General features: G+C 38.9%; 1 protein-coding gene across 2 annotated transcripts in view; it reads right to left on the bottom strand.

Annotated features, from left to right (window-relative positions):
* The window catches only part of morc2 (MORC family CW-type zinc finger 2), a 106338-nt gene that overhangs the window by 47315 nt on the left and 33608 nt on the right, over positions 1–25415 (bottom strand). For both annotated transcript variants that reach the window (XM_059987960.1, XM_059987961.1), the window contains exons 3-11: positions 22435–22469; positions 19768–19836; positions 17206–17296; positions 15516–15624; positions 14955–15114; positions 10614–10725; positions 8506–8631; positions 7531–7610; positions 5661–5743 (exon numbers count right to left, since the gene is read on the bottom strand). In XM_059987960.1, coding sequence (XP_059843943.1) covers positions 5661–5743; positions 7531–7610; positions 8506–8631; positions 10614–10725; positions 14955–15114; positions 15516–15624; positions 17206–17296; positions 19768–19836; positions 22435–22469 — 865 coding nt within the window. The remainder of the gene's footprint in view (positions 1–5660; positions 5744–7530; positions 7611–8505; positions 8632–10613; positions 10726–14954; positions 15115–15515; positions 15625–17205; positions 17297–19767; positions 19837–22434; positions 22470–25415) is intronic.

The raw sequence follows: 25415 nt of genomic DNA, 5'->3' as shown, positions 1-25415 counted from the left end.
GGAGAGAGGCAAAGGATAATATTCGGCATTTGGTCGGACCCAGACATAAATCTGTCTCGCCCCAAAAACTGAACAGAGCAATTAAGGGGTTTGGTTCTAGGTGCTGATTCAGAATACACGATAATGTAGTGAAGACATCTTTCCAGAATTTCTCCAAGCTAGGACAGAACCAGTACATATGGATGAGAGAGGCCACGCCCCTCTTGCATTTATCACAGAGCGGACTAACGCTAGGGTAGAATCGAGATAGTTTAGATTTAGACAAATGGGCTCTATGAACAATCTTAAACTGTAAAAGGCAGTGGCGAGCACAAAGAGAGGTTGAGTTAACCGATTTGAGAACTGAATCCCAGCTCTCCTCAAATAAGGAGATATTTAAATCCTGCTCCCAGGCCATTTTGATTTTATCCATGGGGGCCCATCGTAAGGCTGCTAGTTTATCTCGGATGATTGATATTAAGCCTTTACCTAGTGGATTCATAGAAAGAAATAGGTCCATAGCATTTTTCGCAGGCATTTCAGGAAAGTTAGGAATTAAAGGAGCAATAAAGTGTCGGATTTGGAGATATCTGAAAAAATGAGCATTGGGCAGATTGAACTTAACAGAGAGCTGCTGAAAAGAAGCGAAGCGATTATCAATGAAAAGATCTTCAAAATGTCTAATGCCCTTCCTATACCAAACCTGGAATGCTGAATCGTATGTAGTAGGTAAAAAAAGGTGATTATGAGCAATAGGGCTGGAAACGGAAAACCCCTGGAAACCATAGCATTTCCTGATCTGAGCCCATATACGCAAAGTGTGTCTAACAAGAGGATTAGCTATTGATCTGGGCAGACTACCAGGGAGTGCAGAGTCAAGAAGTGCAGAGATAGATAATTCTTTAGTGGAGCTCAGCTCCATCGCCACCCAGTTAGGGCACTCGGGTTGGCCATGGAAGAAAGACCAGAAGGTAGCACAGCGTATATTAGCTGCCCAATAATATAAATGAAAGTTAGGTAAAGCCATGCCACCCTCCTTTTTAGATTTTTGGAGATGGATTTTATTAATTCTAGAGCGCTTATTCTGCCACAGATATGACAAAATAATAGTCTAAGGAATCAAAAAAAGATTTAGGAATAAAAATTGGGATAGATTGAAATAGGTATAAAAATTTGGGGAGAACATACATTTTAACAACATTAGTATGACCTACCAAAGACATAGATAGAGGTGACCATTGTACCAGACTCTGTTTTCTAGCATATGAAAGATTGGCAAAGTTTTCACGAAAGAGATCTTTAAACTTCCTTGTGACTGTAATTCCAAGATAAGTAAATTGATTATGGACTACTTTAAAAGGGAGATCATGAAATGTTAGTTCTTGTGCTTCTTTATTAATTGGGAGAAGTTCGCTCTTATGTAAATTAAGTTTATAGCCAGAGATCTGGCTAAACTGGTGAAGAAGTGAAAACATTAGAGGTAAGGATGTAGACGGATTTGAGAGAAAGAGTAATAAGTCATCAGCATAGAGAGAAACTTTATGCTCAACACCCCCGCTCCAAATCCCAGTCAATTCAGGGCAGTTTCGAAATGCTATCGCCAGAGGTTCCATAGCCAAATCAAAGAGAAAGGGACTTAAGGGGCTTCCCTGGCGGGTGCCACATTTGAGATTAAATACTTGGGATTTCTGAAAATTGGTTAAAACAGAGGCAGTACGACACAAGTACAGCAATTGGATCCAAGAGATGAAACTCTGGCCAAGGTCAAATTTTTCTAAAACTGCAAAAAGGTAGTTCCACTCTATACGATCAAATGCTTTCTCCGCATCGAGGGAAATAACACATTCAGGAATCCCAGTTGGAGATGAGTATAAGATATTAAATAAATGCCGAATGTTGAAAAAAGGGAAACGGTTTTTAATAAAGCCTGTTTGGTCATCAGAGATAATGGAGGGAATGACGGTTTCTAATCTATGAGCCAAAACTTTAGCTAAGATCTTTATATCAACATTGAGCAGAGAGATCGGCCTATACGAGGAACACTCTGTTGGGTCTTTGCCCTTTTTTAACAGAAGAATAATAGATGCCTCACTGAAAGAGGGTGGCAATTTGCCGTAATTAAACGAGTCAGATAATACTGAAAGTAACTGAGGAGAAAGAAGAGAAGAGAATGATTTATAAAATTCTACAGGGAACCCATCAGGTCCAGGAGATTTCCCTGAGGACAGTGCAGAAATTGCAGTAGATATTTCTTCTAATGATATAGGCGCATTGAGTTTGGCTTTGAAATCAGATGAAAGTGAGGGGATATTCAGATTCTGTAAAAATTGATCAACAGAGATATTGTCATTCAGAAATTCAGAGGAATAAAGCCGAGAATAAAAATTTTTAAATGCGTCATTAATTTCTAAATGATCCGATGTAAAGTCTCTGTTCTCCTTCCGGATCTTTGTAATATGTTGTTTGGCTTTGGAACACCTCAGCTGATTGGCTAGGAATTTACCAGACTTATCCCCATGAATATAAAAGCGACTCTTGCTTTCGAGAAGTTGGCGTTCAACAGGTTGAGTGGACAGAAGGTTAAATTTAGTTTGGAGTTCAACACGCTTCTTGTATAATTCAGGGTTCTTAGTTTGGGCATATATTTGATCCAATTCTTTAATCTGGTTAATGAGGTCTAATCGATCTGCACGGGTTCTTCTGTTGAGATTTGCTGTGTAAGAGATTATTTGCCCCCTCAGATATGCTTTCATGGCATCCCAGACAATCTGGGATGGCACTTCAGGTGATGTATTAGTGTTAAAATAAAAGGTTATCTGATCCTTAATAAATTTTTAAAAATCATCATCCGATAGTAAAGTTGAATCAAACCGCCAGTGTTTATTCCTCTGAGGGAGACCAGGCAAATTCAGAGAGAGAGTAATTGGGGCATGGTCAGAGATCAGTATACTCTGATAGTCACAAGAGTGGGCAAATGGAATAAGTTGGTTATCGAGTAAGAAGTAATCAATTCTAGTGAAGGTATGGTGAACATGTGAGAAAAAAGAATAATCTCTCTCCGTAGGATGGAGGAAACGCCATATATCAGAGATACCATAATTAGAGAGAAACGATCGGATAGCTAAGGCAGATTTAGTAGGTGGTCTAGTAACAGAGGACGATCGATCCAAATTGGGATCTAACCAACAACTAAAGTCACCACCCAGTATAAGAGAGTATGAGTTTAAGTCTGGTAGTAAGGAAAAAAACTGTTCAAAAAAATTAACATCATCAAAGTTGGGGGCATACAGGTTTGCTAGTGCAACTTTAGTGTTATATAGTTTGCCAGAAACAATAATAAAATGGCCATTTATATCAGATATTTTATTATGGAGTTCAAAAGGAATATTTGAGTTAATAAGAATGGAGACTCCCTTAGCTTTAGCGGTAAAGGATGAATGAAAATGCTGACCCGCCCACTTTGACAAAAGCCGGGAGTTATCAGAACAATGAATATGAGTTTCTTGAAGGAAAGCAATGTCAGCTTTGAGTTGTTTGATATGTGAGAATACCTTCCTCCTTTTAACAGGGTGATTCAATCCCTTTACATTCCAGCTCACGAATTTAAGTGCACTAGCCATTATCGATTACTAATGCATAAAAGGCAGAAGGCATATAAAAAGTCAAGCAGTACAATAGCAGAGCAGAGATGTAAACATAGATTCGTAAAATCAACACATATACATGTCCTGAGCAATAAAGAGATATAATATATACAGTGAGTGATGTTGGAACTAGAAAACCCACCCCACCCACACAACCCAAAACTAGACGGCTACCAAAACAAGTAGCTAGCTCTACCAAAAAAATTAACCCAAATACAACTTCCAGATCTGTGTCATTACAGCAGTTCCGTGTAAATACTATAATAAATAGTAACTAGTTTATGCACTAAAAAACATAACTACAGATTAGAACACCCTGTGCAGGAATATAAAACTTAATACAGAGAAAATCGGAAGAGGACCAAAAGTAACCTGCCAGCGAAAAAATTATAGAAGAATAAAGTAAGAGAAAGGAAAAAAAAGGGATTAAAAAAAAGGAGAGGAAGGGGAAAATTATAAATTCAAGACGAGCATTTATCAACCATTTATAAAGAGAGAAAAAAATTCAGAAATTAGAAAAAAGGGGTGAAGAAAAGAAAAAAGTATAATAAAATAAATAAATATAAAAAGAAGGAAAAGCAGATCGGCAATTAAACTGTGAACCAACAAACAGGAAGGCCTTCACTGAAGACTTCAAACCTCCAAAACAAGTTAAAGTCAGTTGTAGAACTCTGTAGATAAAGTTGTACACCAATAAAAGATAGATTTCACACAGACCAAATCCAGGGAGAGATTGTCAACAGCCCTTAGAGTTTCGATGAATAATGTCTGAATGATTCAAGTAAAGTCTGAGTCCAGAAAAAGTAATTTTACTATGAGAAGTACTTATCCACCATTTTAGGAGGTCTGATCGGGTTCCGAAGATGGCTGGATAGCCGGAAGACTTGCCACAAATGCTTCAGCTTCCTTGGCTGACTTAAACCCAGTGTCAAGTTATTTCCCAGTGTCAAGTTTGATTCGTAGATCAGCAGGGGAACGGAGCGAGGGTTTAAAACCACAATCAAAAAGCACTTTCATTGTGCCTTTAAACTCAGCGCGCATCTTTAAGGTCTGGGGTGCAAAATCTTCCACAAAGCGAATGGTTGTATCCTGGAAAATAAAAGAACCTCTGCAATGTGCCTCTACGATCAGACGGTGTTTTACCTGGTATTGATGGAAGCACAAGATTACTGGTCGCGGGCGGTTGCCCAGAATTCTGGCGGGAACATGGACCTGGTGTGCCCGTTCGAGCTCAGGCGGGTTCAGGAGCAAATCTTTCCCGAATATCTCGCAGAGAAACTCGGCGAAAAACTTCACTGTTGATCCCTGTTCAGTGGCCTCTGGCAATCCAAGAATTCTAAGATTGCAGCGTCTGCTGCGATTTTCGAGATCCACCGCTTTGAAAAGGAGTTTGTTACACTTTTCCTCCAAGCTGGAACAGAGAGTCTCCAAGTATCGAACACGACTTTCTAAATCTTCAGAAGTCGAATCGATGAGAGATAACTGTTGAGCATGTTTGCCCACCTTGTCGTTGATCCGATCAAGTTTGTCCTCCAACTGTTTGAAAGCGGTTTTGAATTCCTTTAAAATTTTGTCTCGGAGCTGACCGAGCGCAGCCAGGATCTCGGCTGAGAGAGCCGGAGCTTCCTTTCTCCCGGATTTAGCGCTCTTGCTAGACATTGTAAGTTAGATGTGTTCACAGGCAAGTAAGAGGTACCGAAAAAGTTCCCGACTAAGGTTTAAAAAAATGGAGACATTTAGTGCAAAGATAGCAACAGTAACGGAACGAAAGTTCGGAGCAGTTAAGCAATCGCCATCTTACCGGAAGTCCTTTTTATACCGTTTTAACAATTTCCATAAAACTTCTGCTAATTGGGGCAGCTGCTTAATTGGGTCAAAATGTACTTGTCCTGATGTGCCCCAATTAACCGGAATCCACTGTATTTCAATCTATGGTGTACATATACAAATCCAAATGTGGAAACTACATATTTAGACACAGTTACTAACATGACTATGTTCTAACTTGACTTAAATATACAAGTCAAATGAACTTACCCTTGATTCTCTGCTCAAGTCACCACCCAACTTCAATTCCAAAGCCCGTGCTTTGCTCTCTGCTTCCCGTGACTTCTCCTCAGCTGAGAACAATAAAAGGATACAGGACATAATTACACCTACACGTTCCCTTAGCCTGACAGCTCCAGCATTTAGAATTTTTAAAACTAAGCACTAATGTGTAAAACAAAATGCAAGAGATCTCCTTTTAAATATGGAATTGCAGACTTCCTCTTTCCCAACTGAAAATTGCTAGCTTTATACAAACCATCTAAGCCAACTCTCATCTCCAGTTAAATCAGTTGACAAAGTAAGATTTTTCACTTGTGATGCTGTGGAGCCCTAAAAAAAATGCATATTACTATTTTAAGTACTTCGGTATTTCCTCACTAGCATCATATGATACCAAATGAATGGATCAAAGTTGCATAGATTATAAATGCCCTTTGTTCCTATGTACATATTACTCTATGGGCCTAGCCCCTTATCATGGCAAATTGCTTTAGCCTTCTGACTGAAAGAGATCAGAACTGTGTGTCTTGTCAGGTGTAAACCCATGGTAATATATATTTTCAAACTGTTAAAGTCACAATCTTCAAAGACCCTTTTCTCAATCAACTAATAACTTTTCTCATATGTACATGTGTATCTCTCTCAACCCTACTCCTGCCTCATCCATCTCCCTCCATCACACATACATACAATCTACACACACGCTATCTGTACAAAGTCCTCCAAGTCCAGTGGAATGATGAGGGAACTATCCTGCAGCAAAATACCACCAACACTGTGGTTCCTCAAAATACATTGTCAGTTTTCTCAGGCGTGTAACTCCATTCACATGTCCAATAAGACTCCGGTAACTGACACTAGTCAAAGCCCTGTTACATGAAGAGGTTACTGGGCAAAAAGATTCAAGGACATTTGCAAAGGCTCTTTGAAAAAACACAACATCCCCACTGACTCTTGGGAATCTCTGGTCCATGTACACTCAAAACGGAGAGGGAAACAAGAATCATGAGTTCATACAGTAGCTCACAAAACCACTCACACACTTGATCTGCCAGGCCCCTCCTGCTCCATCTGTGGGAGCCTGCATTTTCCACATTGGCCTTACCAGTCACCAAGGCAACAAGAACCAGAATGGAAGCTTAAAATATCTTCCTTAAATATATCCCTTTAACTTACTGTTTGTTCTCACTTCATACCAAAGCCAGGGATTATAGAATTTTCTGACTATTACAAAATTAACCAAACAAAAATGTTAGTAAACCTTCCTTATACTGTCGTCAATTATTGACACTAATTAAGAGATAGTGATTTCAAATATTGTCCTATTTTCTAAATGTACACTCAAGAAATCTTTGAAGACTGGAGGTCACTACCAGTCTAAGAACATGTACTGTCCAGATTTAAATGGGTGTAATAAATAGGATGCTGAAAAGCATTACTCTCTCGCAGCTGATAATACATGGAAAGTATTATCCATAATTAAAGCACAAAGCGAGAAGGGAGTGGAGAGGATGTGAAAAATTCAGTAAATATTGATCATTAAGCTAATTTCATTATCAAGTATATGCAGATATGCCCTTCCACACTGCTACATGAATGCCCCACAATGGAAATTATATAACTGAGTACCGTATCAAAACAGAATAAGTACTTAACCATCCAACACTGACCTATGCAGCAAGTTTTAATACTGCAAAGACACTCACAGCCCAGTCAACCATGCAAAATTACCCTCACAAGTCCCTGCAATCTGTTAACTAAATTAAGGAATCATCCCACAGACCTCCAAGCAAACTGCATGACATATTTGTACTTGCAGAATCTTATTTTACAGACACCCTTCTCCCATTAATCATACCTATTTTCATCAGGTGCTCCGCTTTCTTTACCTCTTGTTCAGCACGAGTTTTAAACCGATTTGATGTATACTTATACATCCTGTGAAGGAGAGAGAAGTTAAAGCATGGGCAGAACACATTAATTAAAACTGTCTACACTAGGCATTACCAACCTAGCGTCCATGGACTCTTCAATTAATGGTAGGGATCCATGGCATAAAAAAAGTCGGAAACCCCTGGTCTACACATAGATCCAGTAAAAATCCAATTTGCAATTTTCACATGCAATTTTGATTTCAGTTTAACCAAAGGCATTTTGATTTCAAAACATCACTGTTTGTCATTCAAGCAGGATTGGATTTTCAACCCATCAGCTTAACCTCAATTTCCCATTCCTCATTCATCATATCTTGTGCTTTCCTCGACTCACTTAAATGCTGTTGTATCAGTCATCTGAGTCAAAGTTCAATTTTCACTTCAGAATACAAGGATAACCTTTTAGAACAGAGATGAGGAGGAATTTCTTTAGCCAAAGGGCAGTGAATCTGTGAATTTAATTGCCACAGAATGCATTGGAGGAGGTGATTGGGTATATTTAAAGTAGGGATTGATAGGGTCTTGATAAGTTCTTGATTAATAAAGACTTAAAAGATTATGGGGAGAGGAAGGAGAATAAGGTTGAGAGGGATAACAGATCAACCACGACAGAATGACGAAACAGACTTGATGGGACAAATGACCTAATTCTGCTCCTATCTCTAATATTCTCTCAAGTGGATATACAAGAACAGAATAACACTGTACTGTCAGCACCTCTTCACCCCTTGACCAGCTAAATGCCCACTCATTCCATGTTCCTGCTAGTAGGAATTTATTATGTACAACATCACTGCCAAATCTTTCAAATCACAACACTCAGTGGACTGTAATTCATTTACTGTGGAGCATTTGGGAACATCATGAATTCAAGTAGGTCTTTCAGAAAATAAAGGTACCTTGGTTTAAACAAGCAGCAAGATAACCGTTTTGTCCGGACCTTATGACCCTGAATAAAAATTCTCATTCTAGGGTCGATGTAGAGGACAGCTGTGTATGCTCTGAAAGAGCGCCGCTCTGGTTTTCTGTAAAATAGATATATTCATTATTTAGCTAAAGTCAAAGTTTCTAAAATTATACAATGACCTTTAGTGACCTGATTTCTCCACATTTGAATCTTGATCTCAGCTAGCCGACGCAGCTTCCAAGGAGAGGAACTACACACATACTAATCCTTTCGACCATCAAGTTGGTAGACTTTAGAGATCACAACCACATAATTGCCTGATGTCCCTTTGTAGAAAGAGGCTGTCTGGGGCAGGAGAGCATCAAGACGACAAAAAAAGGCAACAGATTTACTAATTTTATTGTTTATCTACTTGAGATACAGCACAGAATAGGCCTTTCAAGCCACGCCACCCAATAATCCACGATTTAATTCTAGCCTAATCACAGGACAATTTACAATGACCTACCAACCAGTATGTCTTTGAACTGTAGGAGGGAACCCATGCGATAACAGGGAGAACGTATAAATTCCTTACACGCAGGAGCAGGAACTGAACCGGAGTCGCTGGTTTTGTAAAGCATTGTGCTACCATGTTACCTCAAATGTCAAACCTTCTCTCATATTACTTTTTTGAGCAAAATGACCTGCCAATTTTTATTCTCAACCCTGATAGCAAGCATGCCATATGCCTTCTTTGCAACTCTATTCACAACATTCCCTCTTTCAAGGGGGTATGGATGTACCTTAAAATCACACTTGTTCAGATTAAACTCCATCTGCTGTTTCTCAAGCCCATATTTCCAAATGATCTATATCCTGCTGTATCCTCTGACCATCTTCCACACTATCGATAACTCGACTAATTTTCATGTCGTCTGCAAACGTACTAATGAATTGACTAAATTTTCAATAAAGTAATTTGTACATCACTAGTCATGAACCTCCTGTCAGGATAATGCCCTTCCAACACTACCCTCTGCTTTCTATGAATAAGCCAATTTTCAAACCCATCTACTAAGTGAGTGTACACCCCAGTGCTTTAATCTTTTCAATCAGCCTACCACAAAGTTTATTGATTGCTTAACTAAATCAATATTGATAACATCCATTACACCAATTACCTTTATCACATCCTCAAAAAAAATCTGAGGTTTGCAAGATATGCCCTCCCATGCACAAAACCATGTCCTTCCTAATAAGTCCATGATTATTCAAGTATAAATAAATCTTTTCTCTAAGGAACCTCAATAAATACCTTACCACTGATGCAAGACTCACTGGTTTATTATTTGCTGGATTATCCCTAATTCCCTTCCTAAACAAAAAAAAAGAATTTTCCAATCCTCCTATACAAGGATCTTAGGCCCAAGCATTCACCCATCTCATTTCTCTCAATAACTTGGGATAGATTCTAGGGACATACCTTCCTTAATGCTCTTTAAGCACCCAACACAACATCCATTTTGATATCAATATGCTCTAGAATTTCAACATACTCCCTTCTCAATTGCAATTTAAATATTTCTTGGCTGAGTCCAATTAGTACATATTTAGTACCTTGCTCACCTCCAAACTTAAATCTTTGACAATGACCTTGAGGGCTCTACTCTCTTCCAGCTACTTGTTTTTAATGCTTTTCTCAAATGCCTTGGGACTGATTGATTGAGTGATTTATTTAGAGTCAAAGGGGAATACGCCCTTCGAGCTTCATCGCCCAGCAACCCGATTTAACCCTAGAAAAATCATGGGACAACTGACAATGACCAATTAACCTACCACCTGGAAGGTCTTTGGACTGTGGGAAGAAAACAGAGCACCTGGAGGAAAACCCACGCGGTGATGGGGAGAATGTACAAGCTCCTTACAGCCAGCGGCGGGAATTCTTAAGTCAATTCAACAAGGACATTCCATGGCTCCTTTAGCCTCCTTAAGTTCTTTCAAACCATTTCACAGAAGGTTTCATTACTTAAGTCAAATAGCATCCAAATTGTTATAAATTTTATTCATTGTGAATTTTCTCAAATAAGTCATGTACATAGCCCTTTACTAATTACTTACACGCCCTCAAGTTGTGGTCCTGCCATTAGAATGTCAGTAGGATCAGAAGTAACATCCAATTCTGGTTCACCATCATCCATCAGCTTAAGGTTATAAACTATCACCAAAGTCCCTGTAAAGTGTTCAAATAGTAAATAATGCAGTAGATAATTGAATTATTACTGGATCGTTTTTCACTGTAACATTCATCACAAACACTGAACATTCTAAGAACTATTTTAGCTTCAATGAAACAAATAATGATGCAAACAATGATTGAATCAGTTTCCATGTCAAGTATATTCTAATGCTATGTTCCCACATGCATCCTATAGCTTTAATAATGAGTGAACCAAATGACCCTTCAAGGTGATCTGCTACTCAGTCAGATCACCAGCATTCCTATGCCTCATACTTTCCTCATGTTAAAAGGGAAGGCTATTCAACTCATCAAGTCTATGCCACTCTCACAGGACTGTTATCAATTCACGCATCATTTGCTTCTCTGTTGCCCATTTCTCTCGTGCTCAGCTCATCAACTCCTAATTCACCTGCTACCAAACCACAGTCACGAAAGGTTAAAGTAGTCAATTAACCATCAACTAGCTTCTCTTTATCATGAGAACCGGGTGGAGCCCTGAGTCGTAGAAAGAAGGTACAAACTCCATACAACACTGCCAAGAGTCGAGCTCAAGCAGAGTGAAGTCAAGCCCAGTTTGCTGAAACTATGAGGCAAGATGATTTGTCATTCTCCCACCCAAACCCAATGTCCAGAAATAAAACAATCACAGCCCTTAATATATTCAAATGGCTATGCAGTCGCACCCAAGACTTCAAACATTTAAAACTCTCTTTCGCTTCTCAGGCTTAGATGACTTATCCTTCATCCTAAGATTTGCCTCAAAGTTCCAGACCCTCCAGCTAGAAAAAACCAGTTTCTGCATCTGCTGTCAATCTTAAAATAGACACCTATGTAACAATGAAATCAACTCTCATTCTTCTTAGCTCCAAATCAGCTTAGGTCAGTGTTATTTCCCTTTATTCAAATTCTCAATCCAGTATCAATCTTGTAAAACAACACGCACTGACTCCAATAAAGGTATATTCCTTAAATATGGAGACTTAAAGCGTATACTACACACCTGAGCTCAGTATCTCAGAAAAAAATCCTTTATCTCATACAGTCTACGCCTGAATACTGTCTGCATTCTGTTCTACGTTGCCTGGTGCTACTTCATTTGCTGAGAAATTCTATGTCCATTTCCCATTCTGTTCTGAATGGACTTGAACATTGTGCAAATATCTCTATATATAGTGGGGGGGGGGTGGGGGACACAACTGAATACAATTGTGACAAAGTCCTGCAGCATTGTCTTACTCTTACTAATTGTGGCAGGGCACATTGTTGCTGCTGCTGATAATGGTTCACAGAGGCTCAGGGACTCCCAGTTCGGTGTTGCCAGATCTGTTCTAAGTCTATCCTATGACAACGGGGGGGATGTCCTCAGTTTTTTGTGTCACAGAGACTGCACAGTGGTCACTCCACCAACATTTAATGGACAGATGCATCTGCCACAGTGGTCAAGGTTTATCCATCTTGTTCTTCATAGATCTAATCTGGGAATTCTGCTCTTCAGTCCACAGCCAGCTTATTCATGGGTAATGCTACCAAACCATTCTTGATAATACTGAAGTGCCTGAACCTAAGAGTACATTCTACGTCATTGCTACAATCAATGCTTCTTCCACATGTTGTTCACAATGGAGAAGCACTGATTCACCATTTGAGGGAGGACAGTGGGTAGAAAACAATAGACAATAGGTGCAGAAGTAGACCATTTGGCCCTGCACCACCATTCTGAGATCATGGCTGATCATCTACTATCAATACCCGGTTCCTGCCTTGTCCCCATATCCCTTGATTCCCCTATCCATAAGATACTTATCTAACAAAAGGAGATTTAATAGCAAAATCAAATTGCTGGAAGAAATCAGTGGGTCATGAAGCATCTGTGCAAGAGAAAAACATTTGTCAATGTTTCAGATGAGACTTTGCAACCAGAATGGGGCTCGTGACTGATATGATGCCATGGCACTTCATAGAGGTAGAGTCACATGTTGAGGACTCATTTGTTGCTGCTTTCTAAAACTTTCCTCCATCGTAAGGTTTTTATTTTCCCTGGCAAAATTATATTCATTTCATTCATACCATTGTTCACTTAAGCACACCAATCAAAGCAAAGTTTTGAAGTAAATAGTTAAATACAAATTCAATGTATTTCTTCAGTTTTATATTTGATACCATTAGATACAAAGCTAAAAGGGCTATGCACATAATGTGCTACCTCCATTAAATGTCGGTGTATCTCAACATGAACTTTCCTTCTTTAAAACTACCTATTTCCTTCTACTATCTTTCTAGAGGATTTGATGGCTCTGGGCCTGTATACACTGGAATTCATAAGTATGGGGGTGGGGGGGGGGAAATCTCATTGACACCTATTGAATGTTGAAATGTTCTGATGTGGATGTGAAGAGGATGTTTCCTATGCTGGGGGAGACTAAAACCAGAGGATACAGCCTCAGAATAGAAGGAAGTTCATTCAGAGCAGAGATGAGAAGCAATTTCTGGTGGAATTCGTTGCCACAGGCAGCTGTGAAGCAAAATTAACAGGGAATAATATTTAAAGTAGAGGTTGAGAGATTCCTGATTAGTCAGGACATGAAGGATATAGGGAGAAGGCAAGAGGTTGGGGCCAAGAAGGAAATGGATCAACCATGATGAAGTGTCGGAGCAGGCTCGATGGGCCAAATGGCTAATTCTGCTCCTATATATATTTTTTCAGTTTTCTATTCCAGAGAATCTTCCAATACTTGCCTACATATGTAGTATCAAATGTTCTTCTGAGTCTGCCTCCAAATTTCAGATCTACTACTGTTGCTTCTCTTTTACCAATAGTCATCCCATCCCATCCTCAAAAATAGATACTCCTTCGCACTTCACCATACTTTTTCATGCTTGGGTATCTTCTCACTACATTTAACCTCTGGAAGCTTTTTTTATTACCAAGCTATTTTTTTCAAAGACACCACAAACATCATAGAAATGTGAGGCTAATAAGTAGAAAATACAAATGACTTCTCCCCACCAAAATAAATTAATGCTTCTTCAAAACTTCACAGAATACTTGAGTAATCTGAGTGTTCTTGACCATTGGGAATGAAAGGATTAATGTCTAAGAAGTGTTAAATGGTTCTAGCTCTGAACTTGCTGGAGCTTAGAAGAGGGGAGATCTCATTAAAACCTGTCAAATATTGAAAGGACTAAACAGAGTGGATGTGAGGAGGATGTTTCCTATGTCTAGGGCCAGTCTAGGACCAGAAGGCACAGCCTCAGAATACAAGGAAATTCCTTCAGAACAGAAGGGACATGGCGTATGGTGAATCTCTAGAATTCATTGCCACAGCGGCTACGTCATTGGGTGCACTTACAATGGAGGTTAGTAAGCTCTTAATTAATAAGGGCATCAAAAGTTATGGGGAGAAGGCAGGTGAATGGGGCTAAGAGGGATAATAAATCAACTGTGATGAAATGGTGGAGCAGACTTGCTGGACCAAATGGTCTAATCCTGCTCCCAAGTTTTATTATGTCCAAGGTACCTTGTATCTGAATCTTCAACCATTCTGTTATTCACCTCCCTACCTCTACATTTGAAAGACACCATCCATATACAGGGGTAAATTTCTACATTCACACTGCCATCTCTTTGCATATCATGTACTCTTGGAACATTTTTTTTAAAAAGCATTTTGTTCTGATTGAGCCATAAGTTCTTACAGTGAAAAATGGGAAATAACAAAAGCCATTTTTTAAAACTAATACCATAAGAAGCTGCATGCCCACTAGCAATTCCATAGTTTCTCATGCTCGCTCTTCTCTATGGCCCTATCTGACTTTGAAATGAGCTTCCAAGCTCAAGTCTGCTCATTAAGTTGCACCCATTTTCAGACCCAAAACTTGGCTTACCAAAGTCTAGTTGCTAAATCCAACACCCAATTATTTGTGAACACTAGTTTTGACCATTCTATTGCACCCACTGTCAGCTTTTAATCTTCCATTGTGCAGACACCAACATATCATTTTCACTTCCTATCAACTGTAAACCAACTCCATTACCCAGCCCATCAGCACCAGAGGATTTGCACTCTCATTCTATTCCAATAGCTCAAAGTTACTACCTTTAACTTTGACCCCACTTCCTGCCTGAAGCTCGTAACTACATCTATAAAGTATTTTGGGCATATTATGCTTTTTTAAAAAAGCTCTATAATTGTTGATAGTGAATATAAAAATGTCTTTACCGTTATTTTCTTTGATTTTATCAAACTGTTCCATGACCTCTGACTCAGACTTGAAAGGTGAATATTTGTAGATAAGTTCTGTTTCAATGGCAAATTTCTCAGGGTTATCAGTCATGGGCTCTCCTGTTTTGGAATTCCATGTTGGAAGTGGAACAATCACCTATTTTGCCCCCAAACAAAAAGAACACACAATTAAAATGAAGAAATCATAGTTACTGCACTTGAGCCGCCATCGCCACCCACTTCTATATATGTGGGCCATTATTCAGCAGATATGAAGGATTTCTTTTTTAGACGACATATAATTGATGAAAACCTGAGATTCATTCCAATGTTATTCACTCACTCTAGCTGACAGTAGCCATATGAAAACTGTTCTCAGCCCCACAAATTGGAGGCTGGGAAACAAAAATGTAGCAACAGGGAAAACAAGTCAAAACAGCTGAGACAACCAACAGCATTACCAATTGGACTAAGTAACTCATGAAGGGGGGGGGGGGGTGGAAATCAAAGCGCCCTGTAAAATTTATAGAAGAACTTTAACTCAAAGGAGAAACCAACCTCATCAATCCCTTCCTCTTCATGAAATGTTCGCGAAAGGAAAACACAGGACATGGTATCCTCTTTCTTTGTGAATAAAATAAAGTCTCTGCCTATTCGCATTGAGCCACTAAAGAGGATGAAAACAAAATATTGACAGTTTACAGTTCAAATTTTTCTGATGTACCTTTATAATTTTAGTGTGTATAATTAAATTATCCTCTCAAAGTTGTTGCTACATAATTTATGTTAGAATTTCTGACTTCCTATACACCTTGCGAACTGCTCGCACAATAAATGATCTGCGGTTTATCACAATGAACATCTGGGGGAAATTCTAACAATACGATGCCTTACTTTTCAGTTTTCCATGGCTTTGCCAACATGTATAATTGTACAAAAGCCATAGTAACCACTATATTCAGATTTTTCACGTATGCCAAATGAGTTGCTACTCAAATATATTTTTCCCATCATTGAACATATTCCAATAACACCCTATGGCATAAATGGAAGAAAACTAAAGAATTCCTTTTATAATTCACTCCTCTGCATCTAATATTTAAATTTTTATCAACACTTTAAAGGTTCAATTCTTTTACGTAATTATCTCCAGTGTCTCTGTAATATTCCTGATCTCTGGGCCTACCAGTGTTACTTATGCTTCCCTCAACTCTAGATTTTAATTTCCAGGCTGTTGCAATATAAATGGAGTAAATGTTATCTGCACCATTTATATCCATTAGATATGACTATAATTAACATTCTAATCTAACTTTTGCAAGAAACTGTGTGGTTCTAGAGTTGAAAGCAGTCCATAATGGCATTGAACTGAGAACTCTAGCAACAATCAAAAAATTCCTATGCAGTTTTGTCATGGTGGATTCTTATTTCAATATAATACTTCCAAAATTATTTTATTCATCTTTAGTGCAAAAATCAAAGGAATAACATCAAATTATCCATGGCACATCCAGCTTGTCAATTTTATCTTCAAATTCTTCCTTGGTCTTGTTCATTTTTTTACTACAACCTTTTACAACTTTGTAAGCTCTATATGTACCATTCACTATTTTATTTTATAGCTCTCTTTGGATCATATTACCTTTACACAGCTACTAATGATAGGGCCATCAGCTACTCTGACCTTTGTTCATCAAAGTGCCGATTTTTTTCTCACCACCTTCTGTCCCACTTTAAACCTTTGTTTAAACCAGGGATTCTTTTTTAAGTCATGGAGCGAGCAATACCTGTAAGCAAGGGGTCCGTAGACACCAGGTTTGGAACTTTGGTTCAAACTGAGGTTGCATCTCTCCTCTCACTATGCAATTCCACAGAAGGCCATTTATTATATAATACAGTACATTAACTTTTATCTGTACAGTGGGAGATTTGCTGCGCTTTTTGCAAATTTGAGGTTTACAAATGCAGAACTTCTGAAAACTTGCACATCAATTGCTAAAACCAACACCAGTAAGCTTCATCAAAGTTTTTAGGAAAAATCTTGCTTTAAAACATTTAACTTTCCCATTATTTAAGTATTTCTAAAACAGTGTAAAGCTAAAAATAAATATTAATCCTGTAAAATTACTTCTCCAGCAGGTAGCATTATTCATTTATAAATTGCCCCAAGAAAATTTCAACAGTGTTTTCCTGTGGACAGTTACTTTAAAAACAAGAGACAAATCTGACTGAAATTGGAGAAACTTACGACTTGAGTCCATTTCCATACTGCCCAATCTGAGTGGATTCTGGGGTTCTTTTGGCAGACTTTCCAAACTGGATCACACTGGCAGCCTCATCTGTTGGGGAGGAAGTTAAGTTAAAGTGCTTTGTGAAAAAATAAAACATGCCAAATATTTACTTCACACTGTATAATAAATCTATCTTGACTCAGCACTTAAAAGAACAGTACCAGCAGATTCAAAACAGTCAAAAGGTAACAAGTTGCAAGGGAAGGAATACACACTGAGGAGAGCACTAGCACTACCAGTTATATTTGCATATGCTTTTACAACCAAATCCAAGTAATTGCAATGCAATGCCTTACAGAGCAGGATGCTTGCATGTGCATTTTCTTATCATTCACCAAAATTTGCCATGCCATCACAAGATCACCAAGGCTTACCCAAGTAGTAAGAGAGATCAATCGGGAAAGCCTTACTACTTAGAGGCAGAAACTGTCAGGTGTGATGTCAACTGTCAGTGGTCTGGACATAACTTTAACCAAAGAAACAATTAAAACTTGTACTCTGCTGCAGCTCAACAACCAGGCAGACTAAAGCTAGCAGCAGCACAGAGCATTCATTAAATCAAAATTCACAAAATGAAAACCAAGATCCAACTAAATAGATTAATTGATTTACTAGACACCATTATTTGTCCACCACATTCAAAGCAGCAATTCAGGGGTCCCTCAATCTCCAGAGGGTTGTTTTTGCATTCATTCTTGTGCAAATTCCATGTGTAGCTTCTGAGGAGGAAGACCTTAATTTTTACGATCCATTTTAGCAAACTCTAGATTTTACATTTAAGCCTAAATTCTGTTAAATTGTTAATTGGAAAATGGTACAAATTGTCACTTTACAACTCAACAGATATTAATCTGCCTCTCAAATGAAATGTAAGAAGCCGTGATAATAGTTTGAAAAGAGATTTATTCTATGATACCCACCCAATTTTTATCCATAATCAACATTTGTTGAAAGAAAAATGTGCTCATGTTTCTATTTTTGGAAGCTCACTATGCACCTATTGACTGGTATATTTTTTATAAAAATAATTTTGCTTTAAAATTATTCTATGAGTTTTGAAACACTTTGCAAAGCCTTTGGATTCAATAAAAGCAATGCATAAACGCAAACATCATTTCACACGAGGAGCTCAAAAAGATAGTTGCTTAGTTTCTGCCCATAAAATTCAATGATTGAAATCATAATTTAAAAAAAATAATTCTACCAAATGCCTGGTGACAATACTTAAAAAGTTTGCCAGCAATACTATATGGAAGTCTGTTCTTTGCGTGACAACATGTCAGATAATCCTAGCAATACACACAAAATGCTGGTGGAACGCAGCAGGCCAGGCAGCATCTATAGGAAGAAGCACTGTTGACATTTCGGGCTGAGACCCTTCATCAGGACTAACTGAAAGGAAAGATAGTAAGAGATTTGAAAGTAGGAGAGGGGGAATGCGAAATGATAGGAGAAGACTGGTGGAGTGAAGTGGAGAGCTGAAAAGGTGATTGGCAAAAGGGATACAGAGCTGGAGAAGGGAAAGGATCATGGGACGGGAGGCCTAGGGAGAAAGAAAGGGGGAGGGGAGCACCAGAGGGAGATGGAGAACAGGCAGAGTGATGGGCAAAGAGAGGAAAAAAGGGCAGGGGAACTAAATATATCAAGGATGGGGTAAGAAGGGGAGGGGGGCATTAACAGAAGCTAGAGAAGTCAATGTTCATGCCATCAGGTTGGAGGCTACCCAGATGGTATATAAGGTGTTGTTCCTCCAACCTGAGTGTGGCTACTATGATTTAAGAATAAGCTATTGGCCATAACACTGGGAATAATGCCCACACTGCTCATCAAAACAGTGCCATGGATTGTTTTACATCCACCAAACAAAAGATGAGACCTCAGTTTAATGCCTCTCTGAAAGATACAGAGTGACACACGAGCACCACTCTGTAGTGGGACATGACACAGCAAACAAGCTTCCAAATGCAAGCCTGTCAGTCTGGTACAATTAATTTTTGCTTTTGTTGGGGTGAGAAAACTATGAAAAATAATCAAAACCGTGAGTAACTGATGTAAAAAAAAATCTGATTTCACAGATAACAGATTAGTTGCTGTTGTGCCAAAAATTAAAATAGTAATTGCTGCAGCAAAAGAATCTCAGACTAAAGTGACTCCATGTGTTTAATAGTTTATAATCCGGTTTTAATTAAGAGCAATGTCCAATACATATTGGACTGTTTAATATTGGCCCTTTTTCCACCAACTATATCAGTTCCATGAAACTGAAATCACACCTGGTTGCTTGCTTTTGAACAGCAATGAATTGTCTTTTTCCAAACAACTCCTCAGCTTAACTGTATTACTGAGATACAGAACATGCCCGAGCAGAACGGTCAATATCACCCTGGTAAAGTACATTATTGCAAGGAGTACACTTCCGATGCTGTCATTTATTGCTACATATTTGAAAGTGACTCATTATTCTATAACATGCTTCTGTAAAACATTTGGACCCATGTTGAAATATCACATTTACTTACTGCAATCCATCCCAGTTCCATCGTCCAAAAAGCATAACATGAATCCTCCTCGCAAATCTACATTCCTTACTAGAAATAACAAGTAATTTTAGTTGACAGCACAAAAGAAATAAAAGCATATATAAATTCATCAATTTAGTTTAGTGTCAATATGAAGCAATCATATGCCAGATGCAGCATGGATAGAGGCAAATAAAGCTCCTGCTACACATTATGATAGTTGCAAGTTCACACAAGGCACCATCGCTTTCGTGGCACTGTGGTGACCCACTTCCTAGCACACGCGAACCGGCTCATAATTAGCCAGCGTGCGGGCACAAAGGCCAGGTCCGCAACAAAGAGTGAAAAGCCTGGGGGGGGTTTGTGAGTACGTGTCTCTTGGAGCGTCCGTGCCCGGGGAGGGCGGGATGAGGGAGGCTTTAAAAGCAAGGCTGTGAAGTTCGAATAAAATTATCTTTGATTGCAGTTTACCAACTCGGTGTCGTTATTTCAGCGCTGCGTGTAGCTCACCGCTACAGCACTGTCAATTTACTGCAATAATTGACAAGCTACAGGTAGTTAACATAAATGAGCCTTCTGCCTCTAGAAACCAAAGGAGACAGCTCTTTTTCTAATTTATTGTAGTGGAAACAAGAATTAAGCATTCCGAGATCCTAGCAGGATAAGGACACAGCAGTCTTTTGTCCGACCCTTGATCCAAATTATTTTTTCAAAGTTGAACTGTCTAACATATAGCAAATACTTGTACTTTTATTTTCTTTATTTCAGTGTGCTCATGTAGCAAGAACAAAAAGTTGAATAACAAAATAAATAAAATCCAGCATAAAGCTACTGATTTCACTTTTCAGTAAACGCCGCTGGAATATTCATGCAATAGAGTAGACAAGGGCAAGATACTGATCGTAATCAACCAATCTTCAATATTAAAAATAGGTAGCCAATTGTGGGCTTTCTTCTCAGAATTATTAGCCCACAATGGAGATTCGCATCAGCAAGCCATTTTCAGAAGCGAAAAGTAGTAAGATTCTAATAGTTACCTGAAACAAAACTGTGCTTAAGATTTCTAAATAAAAAGAAATTACAAAAACCTGAGGCACAAAGGGACTTAGAAGTCCTTGTGCAAGATTCCCTAAAGGTTAATTTGCAGGTTGAGTCTGTGGTGAGGAAGGTAAATGAAATATTATCATTCAGTTGAAGAGGACAAGAATATAAAAGCAAGGATATAATGTTGAGACTTTATAAAGCACTGGTGAGGCTTCACTTGGAGTATTATGAGCAGTTTTGGGCCCCTCATCTTAAAAAGGACATGCTGAAACTGGAGAGGCTGCAAAGAAGGTTCATAAAAATGATTCCAGGATTGAACAGCATGCATATGATGAGTGCATGACAACTCTGGGCTTGTATTCACTGAAATTTAGAAGATCGAATGGTGGAAAGCCTTGATAGAGTGCATGTGGTGAGAATGTTTCCTATGGCGGGAGAGTGTAGGACCAGAGGACACAGCCTCAGAATAGAGAGGTGTCCTTTTAGAATGGAGGTAAGGAGGAATTTCTTTAGCAAGAGTGGTGAATCTGTGGAATTCTTTGCCACATGCACCTGTGGAGGTCAAGTCTTTATGTATATTTAAGGCAGAGGTTGACAGATTTTTGATTGGTCAGGGCACGAAGGGATATGGGGAGAAGGCAGGAGATTGGTGCTGAGAGGAAAAGTGGATCAGCCATTATGAAATGGCAGGGCCGCCTTAATGAACTAAAACAATTTGTGTTCTCACCCTTTTCTTTCCCAAAATAAGATTGTTAAGAGTCAAAGAGATGCAACACAGAAACAAGTTCTGTAACCCACCAGGTCTGTACCAACCAGCAACTATTTATACTAATCTCACATTAATCCCTTTGATTTTATTACCTCCATATTTCATCACTTCCATAAGATTGTACCACTTGCGTACACACCTTGGGCAATTTAGTGTTAACTACTGACCAACCTGCATGTCCTTGGTACATTGTGGGAGGGGGTGGGGGGAGGAGGAGAGAACTGGAATTAACTGTGGAAACCCATGCAGTCAAAGGGAGAACTTGCAAGCTCCACAGAGAACCCAAGTTCAGGATGAATCCTAGTGTTGTGAGGAAATAGGCCTACTAGCTGCACCACTACACCCCTACCAGTGGTCATATAAATTATGCTACCACACTTACCAAGAAACAAAAAAAAATAATCAAGGTTCAAAGTAAATTTTCCTTACACCAATATCCTTAAACGGAAAATTCTACTAGAATACGTCGATAGGGCCCAGTCTATCATGGGTAAAATTTACTTTGAACTTTATGAATTTGGTGTGTTTTTTTGAGTGCCATCAAGGCAGAATCCAAATGAAATTTCCTGCCTGACTGCATGGGTTGTAGACCTGTCCCCAAGAATTTGTCAAATTCATTTATCAGTTCAAGGGTTGGATAGCAGCCTAGAATGAAGAACTAATCAATTTTTCTTTCCTGTCATATTAATGTCATTTTAATGAAAATCTGTAGATACCACTCAGGGGCAGACGGGTGCAAACTTCCACCAATAGTCTGTGACAAACTGACCATTTTTCAGTTAAGTGGGACTTACTTTTTTAAAACATGTAACCAGCCTATTTAAATGGACAGAAGTGATTAAACTTTCACTTACCTGTATAGATGTCCACTCTTGTAGCAGCTGCATCTCTGTAAAATTTAATAAAGTGATTGAAATTTGAGAGATGAAAGGTTGAGGACATTTGCACCCAAACTATAAAAAGGTTAAGTTTTTTCAGAATGCCTTTTAAAACACTGAATGCTGTTGCAGTTTGAGTAGCATAAAGTTAATTTAATCTCAATTAAAATGCAAATCAGTTGTTAGTTAAGATACTAAAGGGCTCAAGTATTTAATAATATTTTAACCCAAATTATACGTTCAATTCAAAGCTGAGATACAAAACTATCTTCGCCTACTGTGAGCCTAATAAATTGAAAACTCTAAACCCAACTTTAAATGCTAACAATTTTATATTCATTTTAATCCCTATATGTATTACACATGGTTGATACGTTTTCTAGTGAATGAATGACATGATAAAAATTAATCCAACAGCAACAAATTTTCTTTATGCAACACCTGCACAGAAAAGCAATGCAAATCATATTAACACCCAATATGGTACCTGCACAAGATATCTGGTCAGCAATACAAGTATTCAGGACCTCATTTTAATTCTCCTACCATCACTCCCATTAACACAGTGCCAGGTTATCAGAGCTTGGACCTAACTGAACCATTTAGCTTCATTCTAATCAAATTAACTAGCAGTATGTTTTATTTGTTATTCTTTAAGTCAGAACACTAAAAATTTTAAAGATTTAATTGCTCATTGTGGCATTCCTATAGATTAACTTACTAATTGTTTCACTGTGGAAAGATCAAGATTAATGCAGGTAGATTCAACATGACACAATGAGAAAGTGAATTTGAAAAGCTTAATTGAAAATTTAGAATTAGCTTTACTAACTCTAAGACATAAAATTACTATAAATTACAAAACAAGTAAATAGTGCCGAAGGATTAATGAGGTAGCATTTGTGGATCATTCAGAAATCTAATGGTGGGGGGAAGAAGAATCGTTGAGTGTGGGTCTTCAGGCTCCTATACCTCCGTACTGGGTAGTAACGACAAGAGGGCATATCCCAGCTGGTGAGAGTCCTTACTGAAGGATGCTGCCTTGCTGGGCACTATCTCTTGAAGATGTCCTTGATGGTAGGGAGACATGCGCGTAATGGATCTTGCTGAGTCTTCAACACTTTGCAGTGCCTTGCAATCCTGTGCATTGGAACATTCATACCGGGGTGTGATGCAAACAGTCAGAATGTTCTCCACTGTACATCCATAGAAACTTGCAAGAATCTTTGATGACATACAACACATCCTTAAACTCCTTACAAAGCAGAGCCACCTACACACCTTCTTCATAACTACATTGATGTGTTGGACTCAGGATAGATCCTCTAACATGTAGGCACCAAGTAAGCTTCTCACCCTTTTCGCTGCTGATTTCTTTGATGACTGGTGTATCTTCTCCCCACTTCCTCTTCCTGAAATCTATATTCAATTTGTTAGTCTTGCTGACATTGAGTGCTGGTTTTTTGCTGTCATATCACTCAATTAGCCGATTCATATTCCTCCTCGTTGCCATCTGAGATTTTGCCAACAACAGTAGCGTCATGGTTCCTTCAGGTTGTTATAACCGGGGTTGGTAGTGGGGATAAGATCCCTGTACCTATTAAATGCTCCCAATGGTGTGCGTCTCAAATAGCCTCTGACAACCAAGTTCAGCTCCTGGCCTACACATGTGGTTTAGCTACCAAATCCAACGGAACCATTTCTACTGACAGGAGAAAGGGCAAAGATGGGTTACTGTTGCTTTAAAACCAGTCACTCTGGGCAAATGGAGCTCATCACCTGTGCTTGGCAGCTCATCTAGGAGAGGGAAAATTCTGATCTCAAATCACTGCTGCCATGCAGCTTTACCCACTCATGGGGTAGGTTTCAGGAGTAAAACCCCGAGGCAAACTCCAGAGCTGGAGTCCCCAAGACCGTCCTATGCTGAGTTCAATGCTGACTGGCAACTCATGCAATCCACCGGTGCTAAACTGCATTGATCTCTGCTGTTCCTTTGGATTTATCCACATGCATGGTGAGAGGGAGCCTGCTAACGGGCAACAGTTTGCTCTCCATATCGGAATGCCTTGGCTTACACATCAGACAGCTGGGGTGCAATATACATGGTCTACCCCAACCAATGGAGGGCCTCTAACAATAGCGTCATCTGCCAATTTATAGAGAGCATTCGAGCCCTGCTTAGCCACACAGACATGAGTGCAGAGAAAGTAGAGCACTGTGCTAAGCATGCGGCCTATATTGATTGTCGGAGGGGAGGAAATCTTAGTCATTGATCCATACTCTATGAGGAAGTTGAGGAACCAGTTGCAGAGAGGCAGAGAAACCTCCCAAAAAATGTAAGCTGTTCACAAAACTTTCAAACTGAGTTAACAAAAATAAGGTTCAAAGCATTAGGTTTTTCAATTCATGGAAAAAGCTTTATTTTTCTCCATTATGCTTGATCCTAGAATAGAAAGCAACCGCAACAGTGAAACCTGAACTCTGAGAAGAGAGCAAGGTCAAGAAAGAACACAATCACACACAAGTAAGGAGATCCCAAATTAAATTAAGGACATTTTCCTCACAAATTTTGATGTCACTTTCTATTCTGGGTACAAGGGCTTAGCATTTAGGCATTAAACACCATACGTGCCCATGATGGAGCTTAGTCAGCTCCATGGGCACTGGCCTCCGTAGCATCCAGGACATCTTCAAGGAGTGATACCTCAAGAGGGCAACATCCATCATAGGAGACATTCATCACACCTAGGACATGCCCTCTTCTATTGCTGCCATCAGGAGCCTGAAGGTGCAAACTCAAAGATTCAGGAATAGCTTCTTCCCCTCTACCATCCAATTTTTGAATGGACTTTAAAACAATGAACACTACCTCACTACTTTTTATTGCACTAATTTAACTATTTATACATATACACACATACACCTCTGTAATTCACATATTTTTATTTATTATTGTG

This window comes from Hypanus sabinus, chromosome 13, assembly GCF_030144855.1.
Source record: "Hypanus sabinus isolate sHypSab1 chromosome 13, sHypSab1.hap1, whole genome shotgun sequence".
NCBI classification, from domain to species: domain Eukaryota; kingdom Metazoa; phylum Chordata; class Chondrichthyes; order Myliobatiformes; family Dasyatidae; genus Hypanus; species Hypanus sabinus.
The sequence above is the reverse complement of the archived record's forward strand: the minus strand, read 5'-3'. Positions and strand labels throughout refer to the sequence as shown.